The sequence below is a fragment of the Oryctolagus cuniculus genome, chromosome 17, assembly GCF_964237555.1.
Source record: "Oryctolagus cuniculus chromosome 17, mOryCun1.1, whole genome shotgun sequence".
Classification (NCBI taxonomy): domain Eukaryota; kingdom Metazoa; phylum Chordata; class Mammalia; order Lagomorpha; family Leporidae; genus Oryctolagus; species Oryctolagus cuniculus.
In genome coordinates this window covers 25968702-25995792 of record NC_091448.1, presented here as the reverse complement: position 1 = coordinate 25995792, position 27091 = coordinate 25968702, and the positions used below count along the sequence as shown (strand labels likewise).

The 27091-nt window shown below is 58.8% G+C and overlaps 1 protein-coding gene across 1 annotated transcript; it reads left to right on the top strand.

Moving 5' to 3' along the window:
* The first annotated feature begins 11162 nt into the window (after nucleotides 1-11162).
* Nucleotides 11163-16120, top strand: DLX3 (distal-less homeobox 3). The gene is made up of 3 exons (XM_002719297.5): nucleotides 11163-11729; nucleotides 12679-12869; nucleotides 14290-16120. Exons 1-3 carry the CDS (start codon nucleotides 11405-11407, stop codon nucleotides 14635-14637), a joined length of 864 nt encoding a protein of 287 aa, XP_002719343.1. The 5' UTR covers nucleotides 11163-11404; the 3' UTR covers nucleotides 14638-16120.
* Nucleotides 16121-27091: the final 10971 nt, after the last annotated feature.

Here is a 27091-nt window from a genome sequence, read left to right as displayed (position 1 = left end):
AAATCTTAAAAAAAAAAGAAGAAGAAGAAGAAGATTTAATAGGGACAGGTATTTGGCCTCACAGTAAAGACATCCCTGCCCCACAGCAGAGGACCTGGGTCTGAGTCCCAGTTCCAGCTCCTGACTCCAGCTTCCTGCTAATGCAGCCCCGGGTGCCAGCAGTGATGGCTCCAGTGTTTGAGTCCCTGCCTCCCACGTGGGAGACCTGAATTAGGCTCCTGGCTTCCAGCTTCAGCCTGGCCCAGCCCTGGCCACTGTGCCCATCTGGGAAGTGAACCGGTGCGTGGGAGCTCATCTCTGTCTCCTTGATTAATTATTTTAAGTAGGGGTGAGTGTTTGGCATAGCAATTAAGATGTCTGCATCTCATGGCTTCAAATCCCACCTCCACTTCTGACTCCAGCTTCCTGCAAATGGGCTCCCACTGTTGCATTCAGGGGGTGACTCAGAGAATGGAAGCTCATTCTGTCTGTCTGTCCTCTACTCTCTCTCAAATACAACTAAAGTTTTAAATTAATAAATAAAATTTAAATAACATAGTTCCTAATCTTTTTCCCCCAGCGATGTCATTGGTGTTGTATTGTCATCTTTGGCACTGGTATTATCATCGTTCTAATTTTCATTATCTGAGCTCTTACAAAGCATGGCCACAGGGCTGGCTGTGGTGCGATGGGTTAAGGCACTATATACAATGCTGGTATCCTGTATAAGCACCAGTTCAAGTCCTGGAGGCTCCACTTCTGCTCCCTGCTAATGTACCTGGGAGGGCAGCAGAGGATGGCCCAAGTACCTGGGCCTCTGCCACCCATGAGGGAGACCAGGATGGAGTTTCAGGCTCGTGGCTTCAGCCTGGCCCAGCCCCGATTGTTGTGGCCATTTGGGGAGTGAACCAATGAATGGTAGACCTCTCTCCCTCTCTCTCTCTCTCTCCTCTCTCTCTCTCTCTGTAAGTGTCCTTCAAATAAGAAAATATAATAAAGATTTCTAAAAAAAAAAAAAGAAAGAAAGAAAGAAAGCGTGGTCCCAGTATTCGCCATGACACTGCCCGTGTGTGGGAGTGCGCTTTGGTTTTGCAAGTTGATCTGGGATCCTTTGATTCCGCTGAATCCGTTTACTGGTTCCAGGAATCTCCAGGGTGAGATTCCCCTGGGGATTTTCTTGCACAGCACTGTGTCCTCTGCTATTAGGAGTTGCAGTGGGCAGGCGCCGTCCTCGCTCTGTTCCTCGGCGTTGGAGTATGGCGTTCAAGTCTTTTCCCATGAAGTGCGTTAGCTGCAGCTTTTCTATGGATTTTTTTAAATCAAGTTAATTCTCCTGTATTCCTAGTTTCGTGACAGTTTTCATCATGAATGTGTGTTAAATTTGTCACTTTTTTCTGCATCAGACAATAAGATTCTGTGCTTTTTTTTATTCATTAGGCTGCAAATATGGTAATTATGCTGATTAATTTTCAAATACTGAGCCAAGCCGTCCTTGCATTTCTGGACTAAATCCCACTCAAGGAAGGCATATCATTCTTTTTACATAAAGCTGACTTTTAGTTCTTCATGTATGCCCAAGGATTTGTCACATCTATACTCAGGGGCTGGCACTGTGGCACAGCAGGTTAAAGCCCCAGCCTGAAGCGCCGGGGTCCCATATGGGCGCCAGTTCTAGTCTCAGCTGCTCCACTTCTGATCCAGCTCCTTGCCAATGCACCTGGGAAAGCAGTGGAAGATGGCCCAAGTCCTTGGGGCCCTGCACTCATGTGGGAGACCTGGAAGAAGCTCCTGGCTCCTGGCTTCAGTGTGGCACAGCTCCGGCCATTGCAGCCATCTGGGAAGTGAACCAGCGGATGAAAGACACCCCCCCCCCCCACCGCCTCTGTCTCTCTGCAACTCTGCCTTTCAAATAAAATAATAAATCTTTAAAAGAGAGAGAGAGAGAGATCTCACTCAGGACATCTGCTTCCTATGTCGGGGTGCCTGGGTATGAGCCCCAGCCCGATTCCAGCTTCCTGCTACTGCACACCCTGGCGGGCGGGAGGTGACAGCTCAAGTAGTCAGTTCCTGCCCCCAGGTGGGAGACCCACACTGAGTTCCAGGCTCCTGGCTTTACTTGGTTCAGTCCAGGCTGTTGTAGGCATTTGGGGAGCAGCTGAGCTGATAAGACCATCTGTCTGTCTGTCTCTTCACTTTACAAGAAAAAATTTTACTTGTAAAATGTCTCCATTAAGTACAACGTTTCTGTGTGTGCGTGCTAAGTGCTTTTGCCTTTTTCCTCTATGCCTCCATATATAGATAACTTCATCAAATGACTTTAAAAAGCCAAAAAGTATATTAAAAGCATCTCCATGGTGCACTTATCCAGTGGGTACTGGTGAACCAGGCTTGGGAATGGGCAGGAACCAGGGCAGTCGGGTTGGTGGGGGGGTCTTGGGTGGCCCCACCACTCTCTCCACCACTGATGATATTCTGGGAAATTTCCACTAAGAGACAGTGACAAACACCAGGGGTCACAGGAGTTCAGAGAAGGGAGGAGGGATGACCAGGTGGCATATAGATTTTTAGGGCAATAAGACTAGTCTAAGCTTCAACCATCCATCCATCTATCCATCCATCCATCTGAAAGTCAGGGTGACAGAGAGAGAGGAAGAGACAAAGAGATCTTGCATCCACTGGTTTACTCTCCAAATGCCACAACAGGCAGGGCTGGGCCAGGCCAAAGCCAGGAACTGTATCTGGGTCTCCCATGTGGATGCAGGGGCCTGAGCACTTGGCCATCATCCACGGCCTCCCAGGTGCATTAGCAGGGAGCTGGATCTGAAGCAAGGGAGCCAGGACCGAGCCAGCGCTCTCGTAAGGGATGCAGGTGTCCCGAGCGGCTGCTTAACCTGCTGCACCACAGCACCCTCCCCAAGGCTTTGTAAATTTTGGATGCAAGTCCTTCCGATATGTGTTTTGCAAAGATTTTATCTAGTCTGCGGCATGTTGCTTCATTCTTTTTTTTTTTTCATAGCAGATATATCTGATTTATTTTGGAAACAAATGTCTCCCAGAGTTTTTATCTGTTGCATTTTGAAAACATCTAAGGCTGTTTGCATGGTTTCTCCTGAAGCCTTCAAACCTGCCAAGGCCAATGTTAGCACCCAAAGTCCTTTCAACATCTCAGGCCTGGAGGGATCCCAGGCCTAGGAGAGATCCTGTGAATCCCCAAGGCGAGAGGATGGCATCGACTTGCCCAAAGTTTCTCCAGCTGCTTCTCCAGACAGGGCTGCTGGTGAGGCTGCCTCGACACTCCCAGGAAAATGGAACTGCAGAGAAAGGCCTCAGGTCTCAGGCTAGCCCTTGTCAGATCCGTGGCCTGAAGGTCTCAGGCTGGCTCTTCTCAGATCCCTGGCCTGAAGGTCTCAGGCTAGCTCTTCTCAGATCCCTGGCCTGAAGGTCTCAGGCTGGCTCTTCTCAGATCCCTGGCCTGAAGGTCTCAGGCTGGCTCTTCTCAGATCCCTGGCCTGAAGGTCTCAGGCTAGCTCTTCTCAGATCCCTGGCCTGAAGGTCTCAGGCTAGCTCTTCTCAGATCCCTGGCCTGAAGGTCTCAGGCTAGCTCTTCTCAGATCCCTGGCCTGAAAGGTCTCCTCCAGTCCAGGAGGCATCAGGCTAGCAAGGCATTCCTGCAGCTCCCGCAGGCCCAGCAGTGACGGGAGACAGCACCCTTCTTGCCTCTGACGTCTGCATCGTCCACTCCTATTCATCAGGCCGAAAGCAGGGGTCACAGCCAAAGTCCCAGCAACTTCAGGGCACCAGAATCCAGCCTGAGGTCCAGCCCCAGCACAGGAGCGCCTGCCCACTGGGGGCCCTGGGGTGAAGTGCAAATGTGCAGAGCGCACCTGAGGCTGAGCAGGTGGAGAGCACTGTGTACAGGGACCTGGGACCCCGTGGAGGCAGGGAAACGCGGACGAGTATCCTCCTGCCCGCCTGGGTCCTCGGACCTGGCGAGCACCTCCTGCCACTTTGTTTTAATTTATTTATGTCTTTGAGAGGTAAAGTTACAGACAGAGAGAGGTCTTCCATCCGCTGGTTCACTCCCCAAATGGCTGCAACAGCCAGAGCTGTGCCGATCTGAAGCCAGGGGCTTCCTCTGGGTCTCCCATGTGGGTGCAGGGGCCCAAGCGCTTGGAGCATCTTCCACTGCTTTCCTGGGTGCATTAGCAGATAGCTGAATTGGAAGAGGAGCAGCCGGGACTCGAACCGCTGCCTGTACGGGATGCCGGCACCGCAGGGGGAGGCTCAGCCTGCCACACCACAGCGCCGGTCCCTGCTGACACTGCTGTATGGAAATCTTACCTGGTTCTCCCCAGGGACTCTGCACATAGTCAAGAGCGACAACAGAGAAACCAAATCATCTCCGCCAGCTTCCCCCGAGACAAAGGCTCTCCCACCCAGGAGGCCACACAGTGGGCCCTGCGTGTCCTTTGTTCTCGGCTTCTGCTGAGCAGGGTGTCCGCTTTAACATCTTACTTACCGATGTTTCTTTGTATGTGTTGTGCCTTTAGTGTGACAGCTGAACACCTGTTGCCAGATTCGAGACCACTTAGGGTCTTTCTTAGCCTGTCTCCTGTGGTTGTGTAGTTCTGTGTGCTATAGTAAGGTCTGAGCTCTATTTTGAGTTAGTCTTGGGGACAGGCGTCCGAGCTGGGTCTAACTTCCTGTTTTGCACGGATCTCCAGTTGTTCTAGCGCCTTCTGTCGGCGAGAGGATTCTTCCCCTGGAATTGTCTGTGTTCCTGGGTCAGAGGAGGGTGGACGGACTGAGCGTGGTTCTGTTCCTAGATCCCACGTTCTGTCCCATTGATCTACTTGTCTGTTCTCCCAGCACTGTCATACTTCTTTAAAAAAAAAAGATTTATTTATTTATTTGAAAGTCAGAGTTACATAGAAAGAGGAGAAGCAGAGCAAGAGAGAGAGAGAGAGAGGTCTTCCATGCGCTGGTTCACTCCCCAACTGGCCGCAATGGCCAGAGCTGGGCCGATCCGAAGCCAGGAGCCAGGAGCTTCTTCTGGGTCTTCCATATGGGTGCAGGGGCATCTTCCGTTGCTTTCCCAGGCCATAGCAGAAAGCTGGATGGGAAGTGTTGTAGCCGGGACTCCAACCGGTACCCATATGGGATGCTGGCACTGCAGGCGGCGGCTTTACTCACTACACCACAGTGCAGGCCCCAAAAACTAACATCTTAATATTGAGCAGCCAGTGCTCTGATGCAGTGGGTTAAGCCACCACTTGCAATGCCACATCCTATATCAAACTGCTGGTTCCGGTCCCAGCTGCTCCACTTAAGACCCACCTTCCTGCTAAGGTTCCTGAGGAGGCAGCAGATGATGGCCCCAGAACTTGGGCCCCTGCCGCCCATGTGGGAGACTCGGATGGAATTCCAGACTTCTGGCTTAGGCTTGGCCTGGCCTCCAACATTTGGAGAGTGAACCAATAGATGGAACATTCTCTCTCTTTCTCTCTCTCTCTCTCTCTCTCTCTCTCTCTCTGCTTTTCAAATAAACAAATCTAAACACAAACAAATCAAAATTAAGTCTTACTCTCCATGAACCAGGAAAGTCTATTTATTGAGATTTTTATTAACTGCATCAGGTTTTTCTAGTGCCGACAGCTTTAGGGCCCATGCATCAGCCTCCCCCAGGCTCCAAGGCTTCAGCTCTGTTAGCCTCTCGATAAATCCACCTGCAGTACCTATCACCGACCGGAACCGCTCTCGCTCCAAAACCCTAAACCCCAGCCTCCCACGCTCCCTTCCACCATCCCGCTTCTGCCTGCCCCTGGTCTCCTGGGACTTGCAGCCTGGAGCCCTCGTCCCCTCTGTGCCTCCTCCCTTCTGGCTGCTCTCAGACTGCCCCAGACGCCTTCTCTCCCTGCTGCCAACCCAGCCTCTGCCCTGGCCAGGCCCACGGCCCAAAGCCACCCCCGAGCCTGGCTGCACAGCGCTCTGCTACCCCCGGGGCCTGCGTCCTGGCCAGGCTGGGGCAGCCCCTACACTGAAGACGTGGCCATCTTTCTGCATGCTCCCTGGTTGCTGTGGCAGCTCGCCTTTCTCCACTCTCCCTAAACCCTGGTCTCACGCCTCTTCTCTCACCAGCTTTGACTTCACCCCTGCAGGCGCCCTGGCACACCTGGGCCAGTGCTGTCTCCATGCTGAGCAGTGCAGGCAGGGGCCTAGCCTAACAAGCAACCCCTTAGCCAGCACCCTGCAGGCGCAGCGGCCCACCCCCAGAGGCTAAGAGGCAGACCGCCTGGATGCAAACCTCCAATCTACCGCTGAGCTGCCTGTGCCTCAGTTTCCCCATCAAAAGGCAGAAAAGAGAAGGTGGCTGGGAGCTGCAGACAAGCCCCTCCGTGTAGAAGCTACCAATAGTGCTGGCACACAGAGGCCACAGCTCAGCCCTGTATCCACACCTGACTCAGTGGTGGAGACGGTGCTCCGTGAGGCCGTCCCCGGGGTGAGCTTCCAGAGCCTTCTAGATCCTTCCAGATCCTTCCCCTCCTGCCTCTGGGGGTGGTGATCTTGATCAGCTGCCTTTATGGGCTATTGTAACTGACATCCAAACAGCCTTGCTCCCACTTACACCACACTCGCTCAAGCCCCACCCCAAATCCCCTTGGGTCCACCTCCTCTCTGCAGCCATCCCGACCTTGCCCACACCTGTCTTCTTCCTCCCCTCCCACTTGCCCCTCAGCCACTAACAGCCTGTGGGTGCCCCCACCCTGAGGCCCCCAACCAGAGGGGACCACTCAGTCTTCATCATGCCCACCCCAACCTCACAGCACAATCTGGCCTCGCTGGCCGGACTCCCGCCTCCTGGCCGCCTCCAAGCGCTCCCCAGCCCTCCCCTATACTGGCTTCCGCTGCCTGTTCTCCCCACCCCCTGCTGCTGCCAGGGGACACCCCCCCCCCGACCTTGGCCTCTTGGCCTGTGTCCTCCCCCTCCTTCTGAACCGTCCCCCCACTGTGGGTGGCTCCACTTGCCCCCCATATGGGCACCAGTTCAAGTCCTGGCTGCTCCATTTCTGATCCAGCTCTCTGCTGTGGCCTGGGAAAGCAGTAGAAGATGGCCCAAGTCCTTGGGACCCTGCACCCGCGTGGGAGACCCAGAATAAGCTCTTGATTCCTGGCTTTGGATCAGCCCAGCTCTGGCCATTGCAGCTATTTGGGGAGTGAACCAGTGGATGGAGGATCTCTCTCTCTCTCTCTCTCTCTCTGCCTCTGCCTCTCTATATCTCTTCCCTTCAAATAAATAAATAAATACATCTTTTTTTCAAAAAAGATTTAAAAATAAATAAAAAAAGAGATACTGAAGGTGTTTTCAGAGTCCTTGACGGGCCTGTGCTTGGGTTTGCTGAGCAAACAAAAGCTACTTAATTGTGTTGGAGATGTGAAATCATTAAGGTGTGCTGTTGACCTAGAAGCAAACCATATGGGTGAGGGCCTGTTGCTATGCTCTCGAATGCCTCTGAAGTCCGATCTTAGCTTCCAGAGCCGTTCTCTGGCAAGATCATGACTCAGTAACGATGCGTGTCTAATATTATAGTTTCTTAGGTAATTTAAATATAACTGCTAAAAAAAGTCGGTAAATGTAAAAGATAAATGTTTCCAAATACACACACTCTTTTCTTAAAATCTATAGAAGGCATTGGACCGTCTGGCAAATGTTTTCACAAGCTGTTGATAGCTAACAGTCCGACATCGCTTGCTGAATTTTCCCTCGCTATTAAGTTACTGACGGTAAGAACTAGCTGAGTCAGTGTATGGAAAGGAGAACTGCAAAGGTGGACCTGAGGCACGGCCGTGTAAGTTGCTGGCACCCCATGAGCGTCGGTGCGGGTCACGGCTGCTCTGCTTCTGAGCCGGCTTCTGGCTCCCTGCTGATGCACCTGGGAAAGCAGCGAAGATGCTCCAAGTGCTGGGACCCCTGCTGCCCACGTGGGAGACCCGGATGGAGTTAGAGGCTCCTGGCTTCCGTGTGGCCCAGCTCTGGCTGTTGGGCTACTGGGGAGCAAACCACTGTATGGCAGACCTTTTTCCTGTCTCCCTTTCTGTGACTATGCCTTTCAAATAAACAAAACTAGGATAAAAATTAAAACAAGCGTTAAGAATACAGTTCTGGGCATAATGGCCCTGCCCCTGCTTGCCGGTGGCCCAGGTCCGGCTCCCCCAGAGGAGCTGACACGGCTTCCTTACACTGACCACTAGATGGCGCCAGCTCCTCAGGCAAAACGGACGCAGAGGCCAGCTGAAGGCTCCTCCCTGAGTCCCTCCCCCTCAGGCAGTGCCCACAGGTGGCGTGATACCTGGGCTCCAGGGAATAGCTTGCTTCAACAGGGTACCTCTTCTTGGTGCCAGAAACAGTGTGGGCAGCCTACCGTGATCTGAGCACCGGCCAGAGTGGTCTCTTGCTCCCCCCAGCCTTCCACAGGCGCCAGCCCAGGCTGCTCCGGGGCGCCCCGCCTCCAGGGCCAAGTCTCTGGCTGGCTGGCACCTGTTCATCTTGTTGGCCCAGGTGAGGCCTGGTGGGTGGCACTGGCCCCACTGCATCCTCTGGCTACCTCACCACCCTGAGCCAGCAGACACCCGCTCAGGAGTTGATGCGCCAGTCCTGCTGGCCCAAGAGGCCCCTTGCGGGGGATATTCATGGCCACAGCTGGGCAGCTGCTTGTGCTCTGACCCCGGAGGGGGCAGCTCAACGCCTGTGCCTGCCCCGACCCCTCTGTCCCAGCCCTGCCAAACCTGCTGCAGCCGTGCCAGGGTGACCCGGCAGTAGGGTGTCTCATTCACTCACTCAATGAACATCCACTGAGTTCGGTCCCAGGTGTCTGGACCAGGGAGCACTGGACAGCCAGTCCCTGGCATCTTGGAGCCCACAGCGGTGGCAGGGACCAGATGTCATCCTCACAGTTCCAAACAATTGTTGAATTGCTCATCTGAGCGTCTTGGGTCGCAATTTCCCTCCATTTCTAGAATTCTCAGAATTCCCCCAGCGGAATGGGGCTTGGAAGTTCTCCCCCAGGGCACTTCAGGACGGCAGGCTCCCAGCCCAGGGTGCCTTCCCTGTACTCAGGGGGCACTGGGGAGTGGGGCCTGGCAGGTGAGGCCACAGAGCCCTGATACATGAATGAAGGAGCCCTTGAGAAAGGCATGCTCCACGCTGTCCCTTCTGGGGGTGGGCCTGGCCGGGGGTGGGGGTGGGGGCTCCAAAGCAGGTTCCTGCCGCCTCCCTGCTCCCATCCTGGAGCAGGGTGGAGGGGAGCCGGCCCGCCCAGTGCCCTTCCTGCCCGCGTCGCCGCGGGCTACCTGGGCGCCCTGTTGGCAGCAGAACAGAGGGCACCCGGAGCGGGTGGCAACTCGCCCCGCCACGGGCTCGCAGCGGCGGGCGATAGGGCTGGGGGACGCCGAGATAGACGGGCAGATAGCGCTCCCCTCGTCCGCCCCCGCCCCCACCTTTCCCACGCCGCGGCCGCCGCCCCCGCCTCCACCCGTCGCCCCTCTCAAGGACTCTGCAGCCCTGGCAGTCGGTCGCGCGAGTCTGACTTAGGAAAGGGCCACAAAGCCCCCTGCCCGACCCCCCGGGGTCTGCGCCCGAGACCCCTCCCTGGGGCTGGGCCAGACGCCGGGCTTGCGATGCTGCAGGGTCCAGGAGCAGCCGCGTGGGGGCGCCCTCGCACTGCTGTCCTCACCCCGCTGGCCGTCAGAGGCCGAGAAGGGGACAGTAGGATGGCGGGGGGCGGGGGGGCAGGCTGGGACTTGAGATTTGGAGGAATTTTCCCTCCCCCGGAGGAAAGCAGAAGTGGGGGTGGAACGGAGAAGGGGATAGGCGTCCGGAGCAGCGAGGGTGACCCTGGGACAGGCTTTGTGGGACGGGCAGGACTAGGAGCTGGGGGTCCACAGGGAGGGACCTTCTCCTCGGGATCCCTAGTGAGGGGCGGGGGTTGGGCAGAGCATCATGGTCCCGGCTTCTGGGGGGGAGGTACTGGGAGGTCAGCACACAGCTGCACATTCACACACCCACTGCTACCCCCACAGGCTGCCAGGCATGCTCGCTCTCTCTCTCCCTCTGTCTCTCTCTCTCTCTCTCTCTCTCTCACACACACACACACTCCTGCATCGATACACAACTCCGAGTGCTGTGCAATGCATGGAACCCTCACATCACACACCCTGCGTACAAGCAGCCCAAACCCTGGCTCCCCAAAAACACCCACTCTGCCCAGGCTGACCCAGAATGCACAGACTCTGCCCCTGGTGTTACTGCACCCCAGTGACGGGGCCAGCCTGTGTCCCACCCAACCTCGTGGGAGCCCCAGGGCCCCTGCTGCCTTCGGACCAGATCTGAAACTCGCACACACAGTTTGGCGGTCGATGAGGTTATCACCGGACAGCTGGTGCACGCAGCCTCCCCATCAGCCCCTAAGTGCACACTGACCTGCCTCAGCCCCAGGCCTTCTCCAGAGGGATTGTCCCTCGGCCAGGAAGAAGCCCGGTGAACCCACGACAGCCGACAATCATACTCTGGCCCTGTCCACTTCCTTCCATTCATTAAAAATTAAAAAAAAAAAGCTTAAACTATGCTTTATGACCGCATTGTAAGACCAGATATTAATATATATCCAAACATTTCAAACATTTCCTTCAACTTAAAGTTCTTTTTCTTTTCTTCTGATTTTAAGAAGGGGATGCCATTATCAAGTGCCCAGAGTCCACTCTGAGCAGGGTGAGTTGCCTGTCTTTTGCATGGTGCACACGCATGTACACACACATGCGCACACACACGCGCCCCCGCCTCCCTCCTCACACACACCCAGTGGACAAAGTCCCTTCCTTCCCCCACTGCACCCAAGTCCTGCCCCAGCCAGGGAAACAGATTGACAGGCCCTGGGGGGGGAGCTCTACAGAGCAGCCCCCTCCAAAGAGCCCCCACCCGCAAGGGTCATCTGAGTTGGAGCGACAGGAGAAGGCGCTGTGTGTGTGTGTGTGTGTGCGCGCGCGCGCGCGCGCTCGTTTTGGGTAACAACAAAGAATGGGGAGAGAGAGAGCGAGAGAGCCAGAGAGCATGTTTTGCCTCCGAGGCAAGACTTGCAGCCAATCAGCGCGCAGGAGCCTCCCTCTCGACTCCAACATTGAGTGTATAACCGGCTGGCCGGGCGGAGCTGGCAGCATTTGACTGTGGCTTGGGACGCGAGGACAGGCGCGCGGCGACGGCCCCCACGGCTGGCGATGGTCTAAGCGCCCCTCGGCCGCCCCCTCCCCCGAGACGCAGGCCGGGCCGGGCCCTCCCCTCGCCCTCCGGACACACACACCCCCGCCTCGTCTCCTCCGCCGCCGGGGCGCTCCCCGGCCGAGGCCAGCCCGCGGAAGGTCGGCGCCCGCCAGGATGAGCGGCTCCTTCGATCGCAAGCTCAGCAGCATCCTCACCGACATCTCCAGCTCGCTGAGCTGCCATGCGGGCTCCAAGGACTCGCCCACGCTGCCCGAGTCCTCGGTCACCGACCTGGGCTACTACAGCGCTCCCCAGCACGACTACTACGCGGGCCAGCCCTACGGCCAGACCGTGAACCCCTACACCTACCACCACCAGTTCAATCTCAACGGGCTTGCAGGCACGGGCGCTTACTCGCCCAAGTCGGAATATACCTACGGAGCGTCCTACCGGCAATACGGCGCCTACCGAGAGCAGCCGCTGCCGGCGCAAGACCCAGGTGAGCGCCGCGGGGTCGCGGGCAGGGTGGGAGCCGCCACTGGGAACCTGGCGCGCCGCACGAGGCAGGACAGCTTCGAGGGGCAGACGTGGGCTGAGAAGGTGGCTCCGATGGCCGCCAGAGGAGACAGGCTGGAGGCTGCCCGCGAGGCGCGCGTCGGGCGAGCCGCAGAGGAGGGCGCGGGCTGCGGCTTGTCGGGGCGCCTCCTCGGCGAGGTGACCTCGCGGCGCTCCGGCCGGCTCGGGACAGGGCCAGCTCCAGGGACTCGACTTGGGTTAGGGGCTGGGGAGCCGCGGGTGGAGGTGAGGGGAGACGTGGAGGAAGGCCCGCCCAAGGGCGGCTGAGCGGAGGGAAGCCGAGAGAGAGAAGCAGAGAAGCCGAAGCAGAGAAAAGGTGGCGATCTAGAACGAGAGGGCGCCGGCCTCCGGGGGCTGAGAGCGCAAGGAGGCTGGGGAAGGGACGGACGGACCGAGGGAGCGAGGGAAGGGGAACGAACGAAGGGGACACAAAGGAAGAAGGAAGAGAAAGGGGGGGGGGACTATCTTGAAACTTTCCCGAAGATCCAAAACTCTTCCAAAATAGAAAGTTGAAGGGAGGCAACGGGAGACAGGGAGAGTGGCGGCCGCAGCGCGAAGGGGCACGGAGAGGGTGGCCAGCGCGGAGCCCGGGGGCCGGGAGGCGATCCGGGAAGGCGTCGTGCGCGAAGCCACCGCGGTGCTCGCGCGGGCGGCTGCTGGCGCCAGGGACAGCGCTCCAGGGGCCGGGCGCGGAGCCGGGAGCGCCGCGGCGTGGGCGGCCGCCGGCCCGGCTCTGTCGCCGCGGCCCGGAGACATCCCGCGGCGAACCGGCGAGCTGGGGCGGGGGCTGGCCGTCCCGTGGGGACCCTGGAGGGCGCAGGAGGCGCAGGCCCAGGCTGAATCGCCCTTCTCCCCGTGCGTTCCCCCCGTAGTGTCGGTGAAGGAGGAGCCGGAAGCCGAGGTGCGCATGGTGAACGGGAAGCCCAAGAAAGTCCGAAAGCCCCGCACCATCTACTCCAGCTACCAGCTGGCCGCCCTGCAGCGCCGTTTCCAGAAGGCACAGTACCTGGCGCTGCCCGAGCGCGCCGAGCTGGCCGCGCAGCTGGGCCTCACGCAGACACAGGTGGGTGTTGTGTCGGGGCGCGGGACCCTGGGGCTCCCCAGTGGCCTTTGAGCCTGGCTGGCCTCCTACAGAGTCCTGCAGGCTCCTGGAACCTTTGCCTGTGCTGGGGCCCTCCAAGCCTCAATCTCCGTTGCAACGTGCAGTTTGCAACCTGTACAAGGTGTGTGGCTGTCACAAGCAGCGATGTCCCCCACAGCCCTGAATCCCCAGCTCCCCAGTGCCCCAGCAGTGCTGGTCACATCACAGGCGTGTTGTGTTTCTCCTCCAGGATAGGCTTGAGTGTGTGTGTGTCTGTGTGTTTGGAAGGGCAGGGTGCATGTTCACACATGTGTATGTTTAGACACATGCTGGTGGTTTGCACAATCGGGAGAATGCCCCGTGAGGACGGTCATTCAGGGTCACTGGGTACAAAGGTGGAAGGCACACGTATGTGTGCGTGCACACTGGGGAGAGCAGATGCTAAAATGGTTGCACACCTGCTCAGCACCCACACGCTCCAGCCCACCTCCGTCAGGAGCCAAGAGGGCTTCCCAGCCAAGGGATGTGGGGAGTCCAGAGTAGGAGGCCCCCCGCCCCCGGCTGTCGCCAGAGCCCCAGCAGCCTGGCAGTGCTCAGGGAGGAGTGGCGGCTGCCCGGCTCCCTGCAGGTGTGGACAGGCGGGCCCGGGCTGCGGCTGGCTGCGTGGGGCCTGGGCCGCGGGGAATCTGGGTCAGCCTGAGGAGCTGATTCATTGTTTGTACCAGTCATGGGGTGGGGAGTCGCGCCGGGGTGGGGGGGGAGATACCCCAGGGGACACGTGGGGACCCGTGGCTCACCTGCTCCCGAGTCCCCTGGTCACGGGCGAAGCCCAGGTGTGGGACTGTGGGTGCTCACGGCTGGGGGGGGGGGTCCTGTGTGCTGAGCTGTGCTTGGGTACACTGCTGCGTGTGGCGGTGTGTGTGTGGGTGCGTGTGTCTCTGTGGCGTGCCTGCCTCTGCCCGTGGGAGCTAAGGTGCATGGGATGCCACACACCGCCCCCGCCCCCGCCCCCCCTAGCTTGGGCAGCCTTTTCAGAGTGCTTGCTGCTGTGAGCTTTCTCTATGTCCGGATTTATTTGAGTCTCTGAATGACCCCAAGACATAGGCAGGGGAGCTGCCTTCGCCCCCCAACCCCCACACCCCAGTCCTGAGCAGTAGAGAGGGATGCAAGAACCAGAGAGGCCCAGCAGCTTGGCCAAGGTCACACCGAGCAAGCGGCAGGACAGATGTTGGAGCATGGCAGTCCGATGCCCCTGGCTGCAGTTCTGGCCCCGATGGAGGGAGCCAGCTTCCTGTCGTGGGGCCTTGGTGCTGGCCCCCGCCCGCTCGGGGCTGGCTTTCCCACAGGGTCTTCCTTCAGGGTTCCCGAAGGCTAACCAGCATCCCTTCCTTCCCCCGGCCAGGTGAAAATCTGGTTCCAGAACCGCCGTTCCAAGTTCAAGAAGCTCTACAAGAACGGGGAGGTGCCCCTGGAGCACAGTCCCAACAACAGCGACTCCATGGCCTGCAACTCGCCGCCGTCGCCGGCCCTCTGGGACACCTCCTCGCACTCCACCCCGGCCCCTGCCCGCAGCCAGCTGCCCCCGCCACTCCCGTACAGTGCTTCCCCCAGCTACCTGGACGACCCCACCAACTCGTGGTACCACACACAGAACCTGAGTGGACCCCACTTACAGCAGCAGCCGCCTCAGCCAGCCACCCTGCACCACGCCTCTCCCGGGCCCCCGCCCAACCCTGGGGCTGTGTACTGAGTGCCCGGTCTGGCCTGCGCCCCCTACGAAGGAGCTCCCCCCACCCCGGGACCGGGCGGAAGGTGCCTCCGTCCTAGCCGACACTCAGGAATCATCAAGGAGCACGCGGGAAAGGCACCCCCTTTCCTCCTCCCTTGCCCCTTCCTCCAGGGACCCAAGAGCTACCCGATGACAGATGACATTTGCATGGACCAAGGATGTCCCCTGCACCTCCCTCCCCCTGCCTGGGTCCGGGAGTGCCCCTCCAGATGTTGGAGCGTCCCACCCCAGCGGGAACAGCTGTTCCCCTCCTGCTCCTGGAGCCTGGGTGGCCTTTTTGTGGCTCATCACCTTCCCAGACTGAAGATGCCGGGCACAGGGGATGCCTGCAGGTGGGGCTGGGGTGCCGGGGGCAGTGGATCCCGAACCCACCGGGCCTGGCTCCTTCTCAGCCACCTGCGGCCCCCTCCTTCCTGAGCAGGCCCTCACTGCCAAAAAACAAGACATCGGACATCGCGACCGGCCTCAGGGTGGGGGGGGAGCCGGCCCCCACTCTGCACTTCTGGCCCTCACTGAAGATTTGAGGGGAAAACCAAAGAGAACGCCCCAAGTGTGAGGATCTGCTCATGTTTGTGGCTTAGAGGGAAGAGCCCCCTCCCTCTGCTCCTCCACTCTGGTGGGTGAGGAGGAAGGGTCACCGATACTTCTCCTAAGGACTGTTTCTTTCCTGTACAGGACTTTGCACAACTTTGGTTTTGAAAGCTGTTGAACACTAGGAAAGCGAAGGGCATTGTTACCAGATAGGATCCAACGTCCCCTTGCGGGGGCCGCTTGGTCCTGCCCCCCACCCCCACCCCCACCTCACCTCCTCCTCTCTCCTCCAGTAAGTTGGCGGCCTTGGCGCCAAACCCCAAATCTCCATGGAGACGAACCAGGCAAGACAAGCCCCCCAAACACCCCCTTTCCGGTGCTCTTGGAGACAGAGCTGGCAAAGGGGTGGGGGGCATGCGGTGCCCGGGAGAGAAGGGATTCTAACTCTGTGCCTTTAGCGGTAGGGGTGGCCGCCTGGGGGGGCTGCAGGCGCTGCCCCTTCCCTGCCCTGGTGCCCCCTCCCAGCTTTCCTCCACCGTGACAAGGGTGAAGCAGGGAAGAAAAGCCGAGGTGGGTGCCGTGGCTATATATACAGTAAGTATTTTTGCTAAGAGTAAGAGGGAGCAGCCTCCTCCCTCCTGTGGTTTCCTATTTATGTGATCCTTTCCTCCCGGGCGCCCGGACGGATCGCCCTGTGCGGTGAGAGCTGAGACAGGGTTGTGGGCTCTGGCTGCATCGCCTCTCGCAGGAGGTGCAGGAGCGAGGACACAGACAGACAGACAGACGTGGGTCTCCAAGAGTCTCACCCAGGGGGACAGGGACGGGCCAGCTGCCGGCCCTCCCAGCCTTCTCATTCCTGCCTTCCTACTGGATCCATCTTTATATATAATGTTAATAAAAAAAAAAAAAAAGAGGGAAAGAACCACTGAGCTCTTTGAACTACAGGCTGGTGGCCAACGACGCTTGTTGGGAGGGCCTGGGAGTTGGGGAGGCATCCGGCCGGTGTGCGGGGTGAGGGGTAGACTCCAGGGGATATAGCCCCCAGCCCTGGAACTTGCTACTGGCCGATGGCACTGGGCTGCACCTGGCTGCGAGTGGCAGGTGTGTCGGCCCCAAGGCTGCCCCCAATCTGGGTGAGCCAAGTTGGGAGGCTTTTAGCCGTGGTGGCCTTGATTCCGTGGTGCCTGGAGGCTTGGCGTTCCCTGCCAGCCAGTGGCCACCGCCACTGCCGCCACCACGGCTGCCAGGTCACCTCAGGGCTGCTCTTTGATCTTAAGCTCACACGCAGGCATGTTTGCACATGCATGTAAACCCCCTGCCTCCATGCGCAGGCACTCCTGGCCCCTCACCCTCCCGGGTACCCCTTCCAGCTTGGAACGAGGGAACGCCACTGCTCCAGCGCCTGGCGGGGACCCTGTGGTCCCAATGGGCCATGGGTCCGAGCCCTGCTGCCTCTGCTGCTGTGGACTACCTGGACCAACGGTGCTGCCTTCCTCCTCCTCCAGGTGCTGAACTCCAGCCCGGGGAGATGAGATGTGGAGAGGGCAGGGGAGATGGGAGGCTGTGTGAGTGCCACCATGTCTTGGCACGGAGGGGAGCCGGTGTAAATCCACGCACTGGAGTTAATGCACATGCGCACCACGACACCCACATCTCTTCACCGTGACACACACAGACTCACACTCACTCAAGACCAAGGGACTGTTGCCTGCTGTCACAGCCCTGGACACACACACCTGAGGCACAGCAGCTTCACCCAAAGGACACAGTCAAAGCCGGAATGCTCCAAGAGACACAGCTCACCCGACACAGGTGCATACACACACACACACACACACACACACACGGCAGAGGAAGCGCGTGTGATGGAAAAAGTCGAGCAGATCAAGCAGCTGAGGTGACCCAGCTCAGTCCGGACCCTCCCAGGCGGGCCCTGGGTTTCCTCATCTGTCAAATAGAAGTAAGAATCCCCACCCTGGTGGCCTCTGGCACTGCTGAGAGGCACAAAGCAGAATGTAGATGAGGAGGCTTGGGGGGGGGGGTGGTCTCCAGCTCACAGCGGGGGTGGATTGGACAGTGGTGGCCACACAGATGTTGGGGTCCCCTGGCAGAGCTCGCGGGACCCCCCCATCCCCTCCCCAGGCCACCCTTCTCCTCCCTCTCAGAAAGCAGGCCCTCTCCTCCCCTAGCCTGATGCCCTGAGGGAGGCGGAAGGGAGGAGGGCCCTCAGCCCACGGACGCCAGCCGGGCTGGCAAGAGTTAAGGTGGCAGCTGCCAGGCGGGGCTGAGCCGGGCAGTTGGGTTTGAGGGCTGCGTGCAGGCAGGAGCAGCCGGCAGACTCGCTGGAGACACTGCATTTTATTAGGGCTGGGCTGCCAGCAAGGGGAGGGAGAGGGGGGAAGAAGGGCAGAAAGAGAGAGGAAGGAAGGAGGGAGGCTGGGCGGGTAGCTAGGGATGAAAGGATGTTGTAAGCTGCCTAATTCCTCCCGGCTCATCCCGGTGCTGTCAGGCTGGATTAACTGCCCAGGTGACCTCCTGCGGGGTCAGCCCCACCCCTGACCTCCCCTTCCTCCTCTCCTCACCTCCAGGCCTGTCAGATTGCCCTCTACACCTGCCTGGTGAGGGTGAGGGCTCCTGTGCCGGGGAACCAGGCAAGGTGCGGGAGAGGGGGCTGGGGTGGGGAGCTGCCAGGTGCTTCTGGACCACGCCCATTGCAGAAAGGGAAGGAAGAGGGGCAGTCCTGGGAAAAGCGTCGCTCTTCTCCAAACCCCGGGACAGGTGGCATCTCCTAAACCCTTGCTCCACGCCAGGTACTTTACAGGTGAGCCTCACAATGGCTTGGCAGGTGTGTGGTAAAGTGCCCATATTTCAGAAGGGAAAACTGAGGTCAGAGAGGTTCCGTCTCTGCTGGTCACATTACACACACACACACACACACACACACTCACACACACACACACTCACATGGACATGCTGGGATTTGAACCCAGGTCTGTCTGGAGAATGGGTACTTTTCATGGGCTTTTCTGTATCTCAACTGAGGATGATGCGGGAGCCACTGTGGCCCCGCCCACCCGGCCACCCGCCCTCCTCCCTGGGAGGAGAAATGGCAGGGGGAGGGCCTGCGCTGCGGCTTCCCCTGGGCTGGTCCTAGGAGAAGCTGAACGCCAAGCTCTGGAATGTGCACGCCAGAGTCAGCTGACCCAGATCCGAGTCCTGCCTCCAACACTTTGACCTTGGACACGTCACCTAACCTTTCCATTCCTCGGTTTCTTCGTGTGTAATGTGGGGATAATGCTGCCTACCTAGCCACGTTGTTGTGAGAATTAAATGGGATAATGCGAGTAAAATGCTTACCGAGGTACCAAGCACAGGGGCAGCCCTGCTCAGCGCATGGAAGTGGCTGCTGCTGCTGACCACAGGAGAGAGGCCATTCCTGCCCCCCCCCCCGCCTCGCCTCCTGCCCTGCCCAATCCTGCACACCCCAGACTCAGACCCAGACCTCTGGCTGCCCCTGCCACAGTGGTTACCTAGCCGTTTCTAGGTGCAGCGAGAAAGAACAAATCAGCCAGTGTTTTCTGAGCACCTGCTGTATGCCAGGCCCCGGTGGTCCCACAGATGACCAAAGCCTAGTGAAGGTAGGCACAGAGCCTGGGCTGGGAGTGGCCACAGCCAGGCACACCTGACACCACCTGGGAGGACTTGGACCGAGTCTCGAGTCTCAGAGGAGAGGGCAGGTGCGGCTGGCAGCAGGTGAGAAGGAGGCTTGGAAAGGCGGCGGCAGCGTGGGAGAGTCGGCGTTTGAGTTATGCCTTGAAAGAGATGGAAGCAGCCTGGCAGGCTGGGGAACACACTCCCTGGGGCCCCCCCTGTGGAGCGATCCCCCCTCTAGGACTCCACGGGGTGCCTGGGAACAGCAGCTAGGGCAGGATCCAGAGGTCCCCAAACCCTTTTTCCTTGGGGCAGACAAGGATCAGAGGCTGGGGGTCCCCCAAGGTGTGCTGGGAGCTGCCCTGGCTCATGGCGGGGAGACAGCCCCTGCCCTCCTCACTGGGGAAAGCGGAACGCTATATTGGGGTCCCTCCTTGGAGGACTCCCAGCCCTCCACACGCCACGCCCTCAGCACTGCACCCTCTCTGCTGCTTGCTCCCACCCTGCAGAGCCCAGCACAGGGTCCAGGACAACAGGGGAATGGGGGAGGGTCCCTGAGCAGCTGAGAAAGGACCCCTGCTGCTCACCCTCCCCACCTCTGGCTCCCAGGCCCGCAGCTGAGGGCTCAGAGTTGCATCAACTAAGCCCGGAGGGGATCGGAGGGGAAGGGGAGAGGAGGGGGAGGAGCAGGGGGAACCTGCAGCCAGCACCCTGGTCTCTGTTTTTCCAGCTTTAATTGCAGCGTTAATCACCTTAATAAGCTGTTTACCAACCACCCGGCAGCCTGCGACTGCGAGACTCAGAAGCCAAAAAGTGCTTGGAGCTGAGTTTCCTGGGCCCCAGGGGAGGGGGCAGGGGGACCACGGCCATGGACCCCCCTGGGGGGGGGAGCGGGGCTTGTGGCAGAGAGTGGGGGAGGGGCTTGCAGGAGCAGGCTGAGGCAAGAAGGCCTGCAGGTCACTTTCGGAAGAGGGAAAGCTTCCCGGCACTCTGACCTGGGTCCCCAGCCCCAGCCTTTCCCCTGTCACTCAGCCGTGACTGCCACCACCCATCGTGACTCTCTCCAGTCCTCCGCTGCCGGCTCCGTGCAGGGGCAGAGCCTGGGTAACACCTGCTTCCTTGCTTCAGCTCGCATGGGCGTAGACCACATGGAACCATTGTATTCACCCTGGAGAGGGCCACAGGCTGGATGGTGGGGGGACCGTCAAACGCCTTTTATCCCAAGGCGTCCCTGAGAGCAGAGCTGGGACAGGAGCTGAACTAGGGACAGTGTTCACCTGGACACTGCCCTGTCCCCCTCACTGGACACCAAGCACAAGCTGCAATACAGGACATCCGGTGGGCCCCAGATGCACGCAAGCGTGCATGAATGAATGAATGGGTGGAGAGGTAGAGGGCTCCGGGGACCTCAGAGGAGGGCTGTGTGAGAGCTGCACCCTCTCCAGGCTGCTGGGCCTTAGGCAAGGCCACAGGAGGAAGGCCCAGCACCTGATGCTTGCCCCTGAGCTGCCTGCGATGGCACCCTCGGCAGGTGTGGCCTCCTCCAGTCACCAGGAAGCAGGCCCAGAGACTGTCAGCTGCGCCCGCGCACCCAGCAACAGAGAGGCAGGTGCTCCGAGTACCGGGTTCCCCTGCGTCCGCCAGGCCACGTCCGGACAGGCACTGTTTTGTTGTCGACTCTTCAGTACACATTTATTTGTTTAATGAAAGACATCTTCCCTCTGCTTGTTCCTTCCCCAAATGGCTGCAATGGGCAGGGCCTGAAGCCGAAGAAAGGAGCCTAGAACTCCAGCTGGGTCTCCCACACAGGTGCAGGGGCCCAAGGACTCAAGCCATCCTCTACTGCTTTCCCAGGCACATTAGCAGGAAACTGGATCAGAAGTGGAGCAGCCAGGACTTAAACTGTTATGGGATGCCAGTGTTACAGGCAGCGGCTGAGCCCACGGCTCAATGCCAGCCCCTGGACAGGTACAGCTGAGTGGGCCATAAACCCTCACAGAACCAAGAGGTCGTCTGGAAGCAAGCAGATTGGCCCCAGCGATCAGAAGCCCCTGCGTTGCTTTTCCTCCACTGGCCTGGCCGGCTGCAGAGGCCAGGAGGCTGCCTGGATTGAGAGGGGGTCTGGACCAGGCCGGCTGATGCCAGGAGAGCCCGGGGAGGCGTGGAGGAAGGGTCTGGAGTCTCCCTGCTTCTCTCTGCCGGGGTGGGAAGCCCAAGGACAGGCGGAGGAGCCCAGGGCAGCCTGGAAGGAGGGGACTGGGCGGGGTGGGTCCCGGAGGCCCAAATTCCTGGGTTGTGTCCTGGGGCAAAGCAGCGCAGGACTGGAAGTGTCTGCTGAATAAGCAGGGCGCTTGCTCCACACCCTGGAGGATTAGCTGGTGCGGGGGCGGGGCGGCCCCCCACTCCGGGCAGCTCACCTTGCACCTGGCAAAGGACAACCGCGGCGGTGACAACAGCGTGCCCTTCCCACGGGCTGCCTGGCCGCTTCATGCAGTGCGTGTGGCACAGTCCCACGCCCGCCCCTGGGGCCAGCAAGGCCTGCCCTGGGCTCCAGCACCCTGATGGGGAGGAGGAGGGTAAGGTGCCCTCAGCTGGAATGAGGGAGTCAGCAGGGGCCAGGCTGGAAGGCAGAGCAGAACAAAGCTGCTGGGGGCAGACAGGTCCTGCCAAGGGCTGGGCACCGAAAGGGCTGACTGGGGGCCTGCTGTGTGCTGGGCCCTACACCCGGAGCTCTCACGGGCACTGTCTTATTTCATCTTCACAACTGCCTGGCAATGGCAGGGCCATTATTGTCCCATTTTACAGATGAGATAACTGAAGCTGTGCACTCACCCCCTCTGAGCCTGACTTTCCTCCACCCATAAAATGGAGCTAATCACATCTCTCTCTCTCTCTCTCTCTCTCTCTCAGACTTTATTTATGTATTTGAGAGGTAGAGTTACAGACAGAGGGAGGGATAGAGAGAGAGAGAGGTCTTCCATCTGCTGATTCACTCCCCAAATGGCCTCAATGGCCAGAGCTGAGCTGATCTGAAGCCAGGAGCCTGGAGCTTCTTCCAGGTCTCCTACAAGGGTACAGGGGTCCAAGCACTTGGGCCATCTTCCACCACTTTCCCAGGCTATGACAGAGAGCAGGGTCAGAACAGGAGCAGCCAGGACTTGAACCGGCGTCCATATGGGACAGGGGCGCTGCAGGCGGCAGCTTTACCCACTACACCACAATGCAGACCCCAGGATGGTGGATCTTAAGTGGAGCGGCTGGGACTGAAACCAGCACTCTGATAGAGGATGTGGCATTGAAAGCGACAGCTTGGGGCTCTCACAGGCAGGGACTTCGCCCACTATGCCACAGCGCCGGCTGCTGAGAGAATGAAATAGCACGTACAGTGGCCATAGCACGTAGCTTGGCACGGTGATGAGAACTCGACACACAGTGCTGCCCACATCAACCGTAGGCAGTCAGGACTCCCTCCAGGTGGCCGTGGGCACTGTAGGCACCCACAAGGGGCCCCAAGTTGACCCTTCTTTCTCTGTGGAGGAGGGCAGCTCTCCTACAGGCTCTTCTCTCTACTAGGAAAGTACTTCTTGAGTCCAAAACAAGTCAGCCAGGGCTGTGCCAGGCTGAAGCCAGGAGCCAGGAGTTCCATCTGGGTCTCCCACGTGGGCGCAGGGGCCCAGGCACTTGGGCATCCTCTGCTGCTTTCCCAGGTGCATTGCAGGGAGCTGGGTCAGAAGCGGAGCAGCCAGGACTTGAACCAGCGCTATGGTATGGGGTGCCAACGTGACCCCAAAAGAAATATTTTCTCTCTGCTTTTTAGTCCAGTTGGAGGGATCTGGAGTTCCTGGGGTGGGGTGGGGGGGAGGGCGGTCTTTCATGAATGAAGAAGTCAGAAGCCTGGTTTGAGTCTGCATTAGCTCTGAGCGAGCAGGCACGGGGTGGCCGCACCTCTTCAGGTGCCTTTTGTGCATGGCGTGTCCGGGGGCTGTTCTGGGAGCACAGTCAGATGTCCCTACCCTCTAGCCAGCCTCTGGCACAGCCTCCTCCCCTCCTCACACAGCATCTTCTGCCCAGCCCACCGCCCGTGCCAGGGCCCTGCGCGCAGGTGCCCCAGCCTCAAAATCTGCAGGGTGGGATCCGAGAGTCCCAGCAGAGAAAAGCAGTGGGGCACTGGGGTGCTTGGGCAGGATGCCTACTGGACAGAGGAGATTCTGGTAATGAGAAATCCTTGCTGCCATTCATGCCTTTTGTGTTTTAACTCGGTCAGTCCCACAGGGACTCCATGAAGCACCTGCAACCATCTTCATTTTCCAGGGCAGGAAGGGGAGGTACAGAAGAGCTAAGAAACTCAGCTGGGGCCAGCACTGTGGCATAGCAGGTAAAGCCCCCGCTCATGGGCGCCAGTTCAAGTCCCGGCTGCTCCACTTCCAATCCAGCTCTCTGCTGTAGCCTGGGAAAGCAGTAGAAGATGGCCCAAGTCCATAGGTCCCTGCACCCGCGTGGGAGACCTGGAGGAAGCTCCTGGCTCCTGGCTTCAGATCAGCACATTTCCGGCTGTTGCAGCCATTTGGTGAGTGAATCAGTGGATGCAAGACCTCTCTCTCGCTGTCTGCCTCTGCCTCCCTGTAACTCTGCCTTTTAAATAAATAAGGAAGGAAGGAAGGAAGGAAGGAAGGAAGGAAGGAAGGAAGGAAGGAAGGGAGGGAAAGAAAAGAAAGAAAAGAAAGAAAAGAAAGAAAGAAAGAAAGAAAGAAAGAAAGAAAGAAAGAAAGAAAGAAAGAAAGAAAGAAAGAAAGAAAAAGGAAGGAAGGAAGGCACCCAACTCACCATAGACTTGGACTTGAGTGCCAAAAACTGGCTCTCCGGGTGCGCATGGTTATGCAGTGTGTTAAGTTTCTGCTTGGGAAGATGGCACCCCATACTGAGGCGTGGGTTCAAGTCCCGGCTACTCCATTTCTGATCCAGCTCCCTGAAAGCAGTGGATGATGACTCAAGTACTTGGGTCCCTGTCACCCATGTGGGAGACCTGGTTGGAGTTCCTGGCTCCTGGCTTTGGCCTGGCCCAGTCCTGGCTGTTGCAGCCATTTGGGGGAGTGAACCAGCAGAGATGGAAGATCTCTCTCTCTGTCTCTCTTTGTCCATCTGTTACTCTGCCTTCCAAATAAATAAATCTTTAAAAAAAGGAAGCTGGCCCTTTATTATTTTGTGTTCCTGGGGATAGAAGCAAGCAGAGGTAAATGGAGGGGAAGCTAGCACTGAACTGGAAGGGCCAGGGTGAGGGAACCCCATCTCACTGCTCCCCAGGGGTGCGCTCTCCCTGTCGCCCAGTCGCTGGGAGGCACCGCCCTACTCATTCTCCCTGCTGCTGATGTGAGGCCGTACAGAGCGACTTGCCCAAGGCCTCACAGCTGAGCGTCTACATCCCACAGCGCCAATCCGTGAAGTCTCTCTGGAGGAGGAGTCAAGTTTGATTTTTTTGACAGTAACTTTTCTTTCTCACATGTGGTTGCCAGGGTGACTGGGCGTGGGAGGCCCCCCCCGGGGGGGGGGAGCCTGAGATGAGGGGCAAAGCTCCAGGGTCAGCAGGGTGGAAGGAGCCTCCCTCGGTGGCTCCAGCTGATCCCCCTGGGCGCGGGGAATGTGACAGGGGCTGGGCAGAGGCTTGTCAGGAGCCCCAGCAGTCTGGCTTCCCCCAGGAGCTGTCGGAGCGAAGCATTCCCGGCGGCTCCAGGACTGGGGGGAGGAGCTCTGAGCAGGCCCCGGCTTGCAGAGATGGGAGAAAGCAGCTCCCAGTCCTGCCCAGAGGAGGGGTCTAGCTGCTCTGTGGAGGGCCTGGCGGCCACGGGGAAAAGGGTGGAGCCCAGGCAAAGCCACAGCCCCCGCCCAGCCCTCTGATCAGCCCTGGGTGCTGAGCCCCTGCACCCTGAGGAGAGGTGGCACATCAGGGTTGGAGGGGGGAGCAGGCAGAGAAAGGAACCACTGAGCCCTAGGGCCGCCAGTCTGAGAGGGGAGGCTGATGCTCTGCTGTCTGGCAACCTGCCTCTGGGGAGGGCTACAAGTCCTAGTGGGTGGGGTTAATATGCAAAACAGGATGGAGAGGGTGATCCCGGGAGAGCTTCCAGGTGGAGGGGGTTCCCAGGCAACCTCACACCCTGGGGGTCATGCAGCCCCTGTGCCTCCAGCCCAACCTCACCACTTGGCTTGTGCATCCTTGCTGGCTTATAGCGGGAATGGCGGTGGGTGGGTGGGGAGGAGAGGGCACAGCCAGAGTAAAGCCCCTCTCGCTGGCAGAAGGATCTTCTTTAGTTTGACCCCAAACCAGCTGCAGTGTAAAAGGGACTGATGCCCACGGAGCCACGAGGCATATGTTCCATGTGTACTCCGCAGAGCGCCACCCGCCCTGGCTATGAAGTCATCTCCTCCAGGCCGGGGTACTGCGAGGCGCTGAATCAGAAAGCTTGGAGTGTGGAGGAAGCTTGGGCCAACTCTGCTGGCCAGACATGCCCCCACCCCCAGGAAAACCCCCAGGATGTATCCTCCCATCCTCAGAGCATGGGGGTGGAAGGAGCTGCGGGTTGCATCCAATCCGACGGGGGGGGGGGGGGGGGAGGCAGAACCTGATGGGAGAGGCAGGGTCTGCCTTACAAGACTGGAGTGGGAAGTGCTAATAGACACACATTAATGCACCCTCCCTCACTGCCACTGCCAAGACTTAGCAGGAGAGATTATCTGAGTTCAGAGAGGGGATGCAACTTGCCCAAAGTCACATAGCAAGCAGATCCAGATCTTTGCCTTCCAAAACAGTGCTGCCCTCACCACCCTGTGATCCCTGGCCCCCTCCTGCTTCCCTGGGTGCCTGTCAGGGCAGAGGAGCGGAGGGATCAGCAAAGATGTCCAAGGTGGGGCCGCCTAAGCCCCCCTTTAGCCAGCCTTCAGGATCCTGAGGCAGAGCTGGACCTGTGGCCACACCTGGGAGCAGTGGGATGTGCCGGGCAGGGCGGGGGACATGAGCTCTCCTAGTGAGAGGAGCAGGCAAGGCCTTGGAGGGGTGGGGTGGGGGGTGAGACAAAAGAAATCAAGTCTTCATAACAAACCTGGGCTGCTGGCTGCTCACCCGGGAAGTATTCCCCGAAAACAGGAGGGAAGCGGTGAGGTCTGTTCCCTCAACGCCTGTGCTCACACACAGGGGTGCCAGTCTATTCTTTTTGAAATTTTTATTTAAATAATTGATGAATTTGAAAGAGAGAGAGAGAGAGAGAGATCCCATCCTTTGGCTCATTCCTGAAGCCAGGAACCAGGAACTCAAGCCAGGTCTCACATGTGGCAGTTAGGGATGCCAGCTGCTGGAGCCGGCACCTGCTGCCTCCCAGGGTGTACGTTAGCAGGAAGCTGGAATTGGCAGCTGAGCTGAGACTTGAACCCAGGCGCTCTCATGTGGGATGCAGGCGTCCCAAACAGCGTCTTAACTGCCATGCCAAACTCCCACCCCTAATGTGTGTATTTCCATGTGTGCTTCTGTCTGTGTCCGCCTAGATTTAAGCCCCTGGGCATCTGGTTCTTGAGAGTCAAGGCCAGCGAGTGCATTGCCCTGTGTATGATCCGGGCACAGCCATGGGCTGCCTCATGCACACAGCACTGTGTGTTTCTGGGCAGCGCTGCCTCCCCCGGGTGCCTGCCTGCCTGTGCAGCCTCTGTGCAATACTTGCGCAGGTATCTTGTCCAGGTGCCTGCGTGGTTGGGTCCAGCATCTGGGGGAGGGGGAGCATTTGCATATTGAGCTGTGGGCCTCCTTTATGACTGTCAGGAAAGGGGGAAGGGGAGGCATGGCTAGGAGGCCACTCTTGTCCCTGGAAGCGTTTCATCTTGGAAGAGAGGGGCCAGCAGGAGCCCAGGGACTCTGATGGAACTCCCCCACCCCGGGGTCCCCCAGGTCCAAGAGCTAAGGGGTTCAGAGAAGGGCTGGGGCAAAAGAACTGGGAGAACCCCTCCCCTTCACCCCTGCCGGATTGAGAGGAGCCGGAGCAGGCAAGGGGGGAAGAGGAATACTTTGGATCAAAGACCTTTTCTCTTTGATCACCATTTAAAAACAAGATATTTATCTATTTGGAAGGCAGAGCGATGGCAGAGAGAGATCTTCCATGCGCTGGTTCACTCCCCAAATGGCTGCAATGGCTGGGGCTGGTGCGGGCTGAAGCCAGGAGCCAGCAACTCCATAGGGGTCCATCTTCCCCTGCCT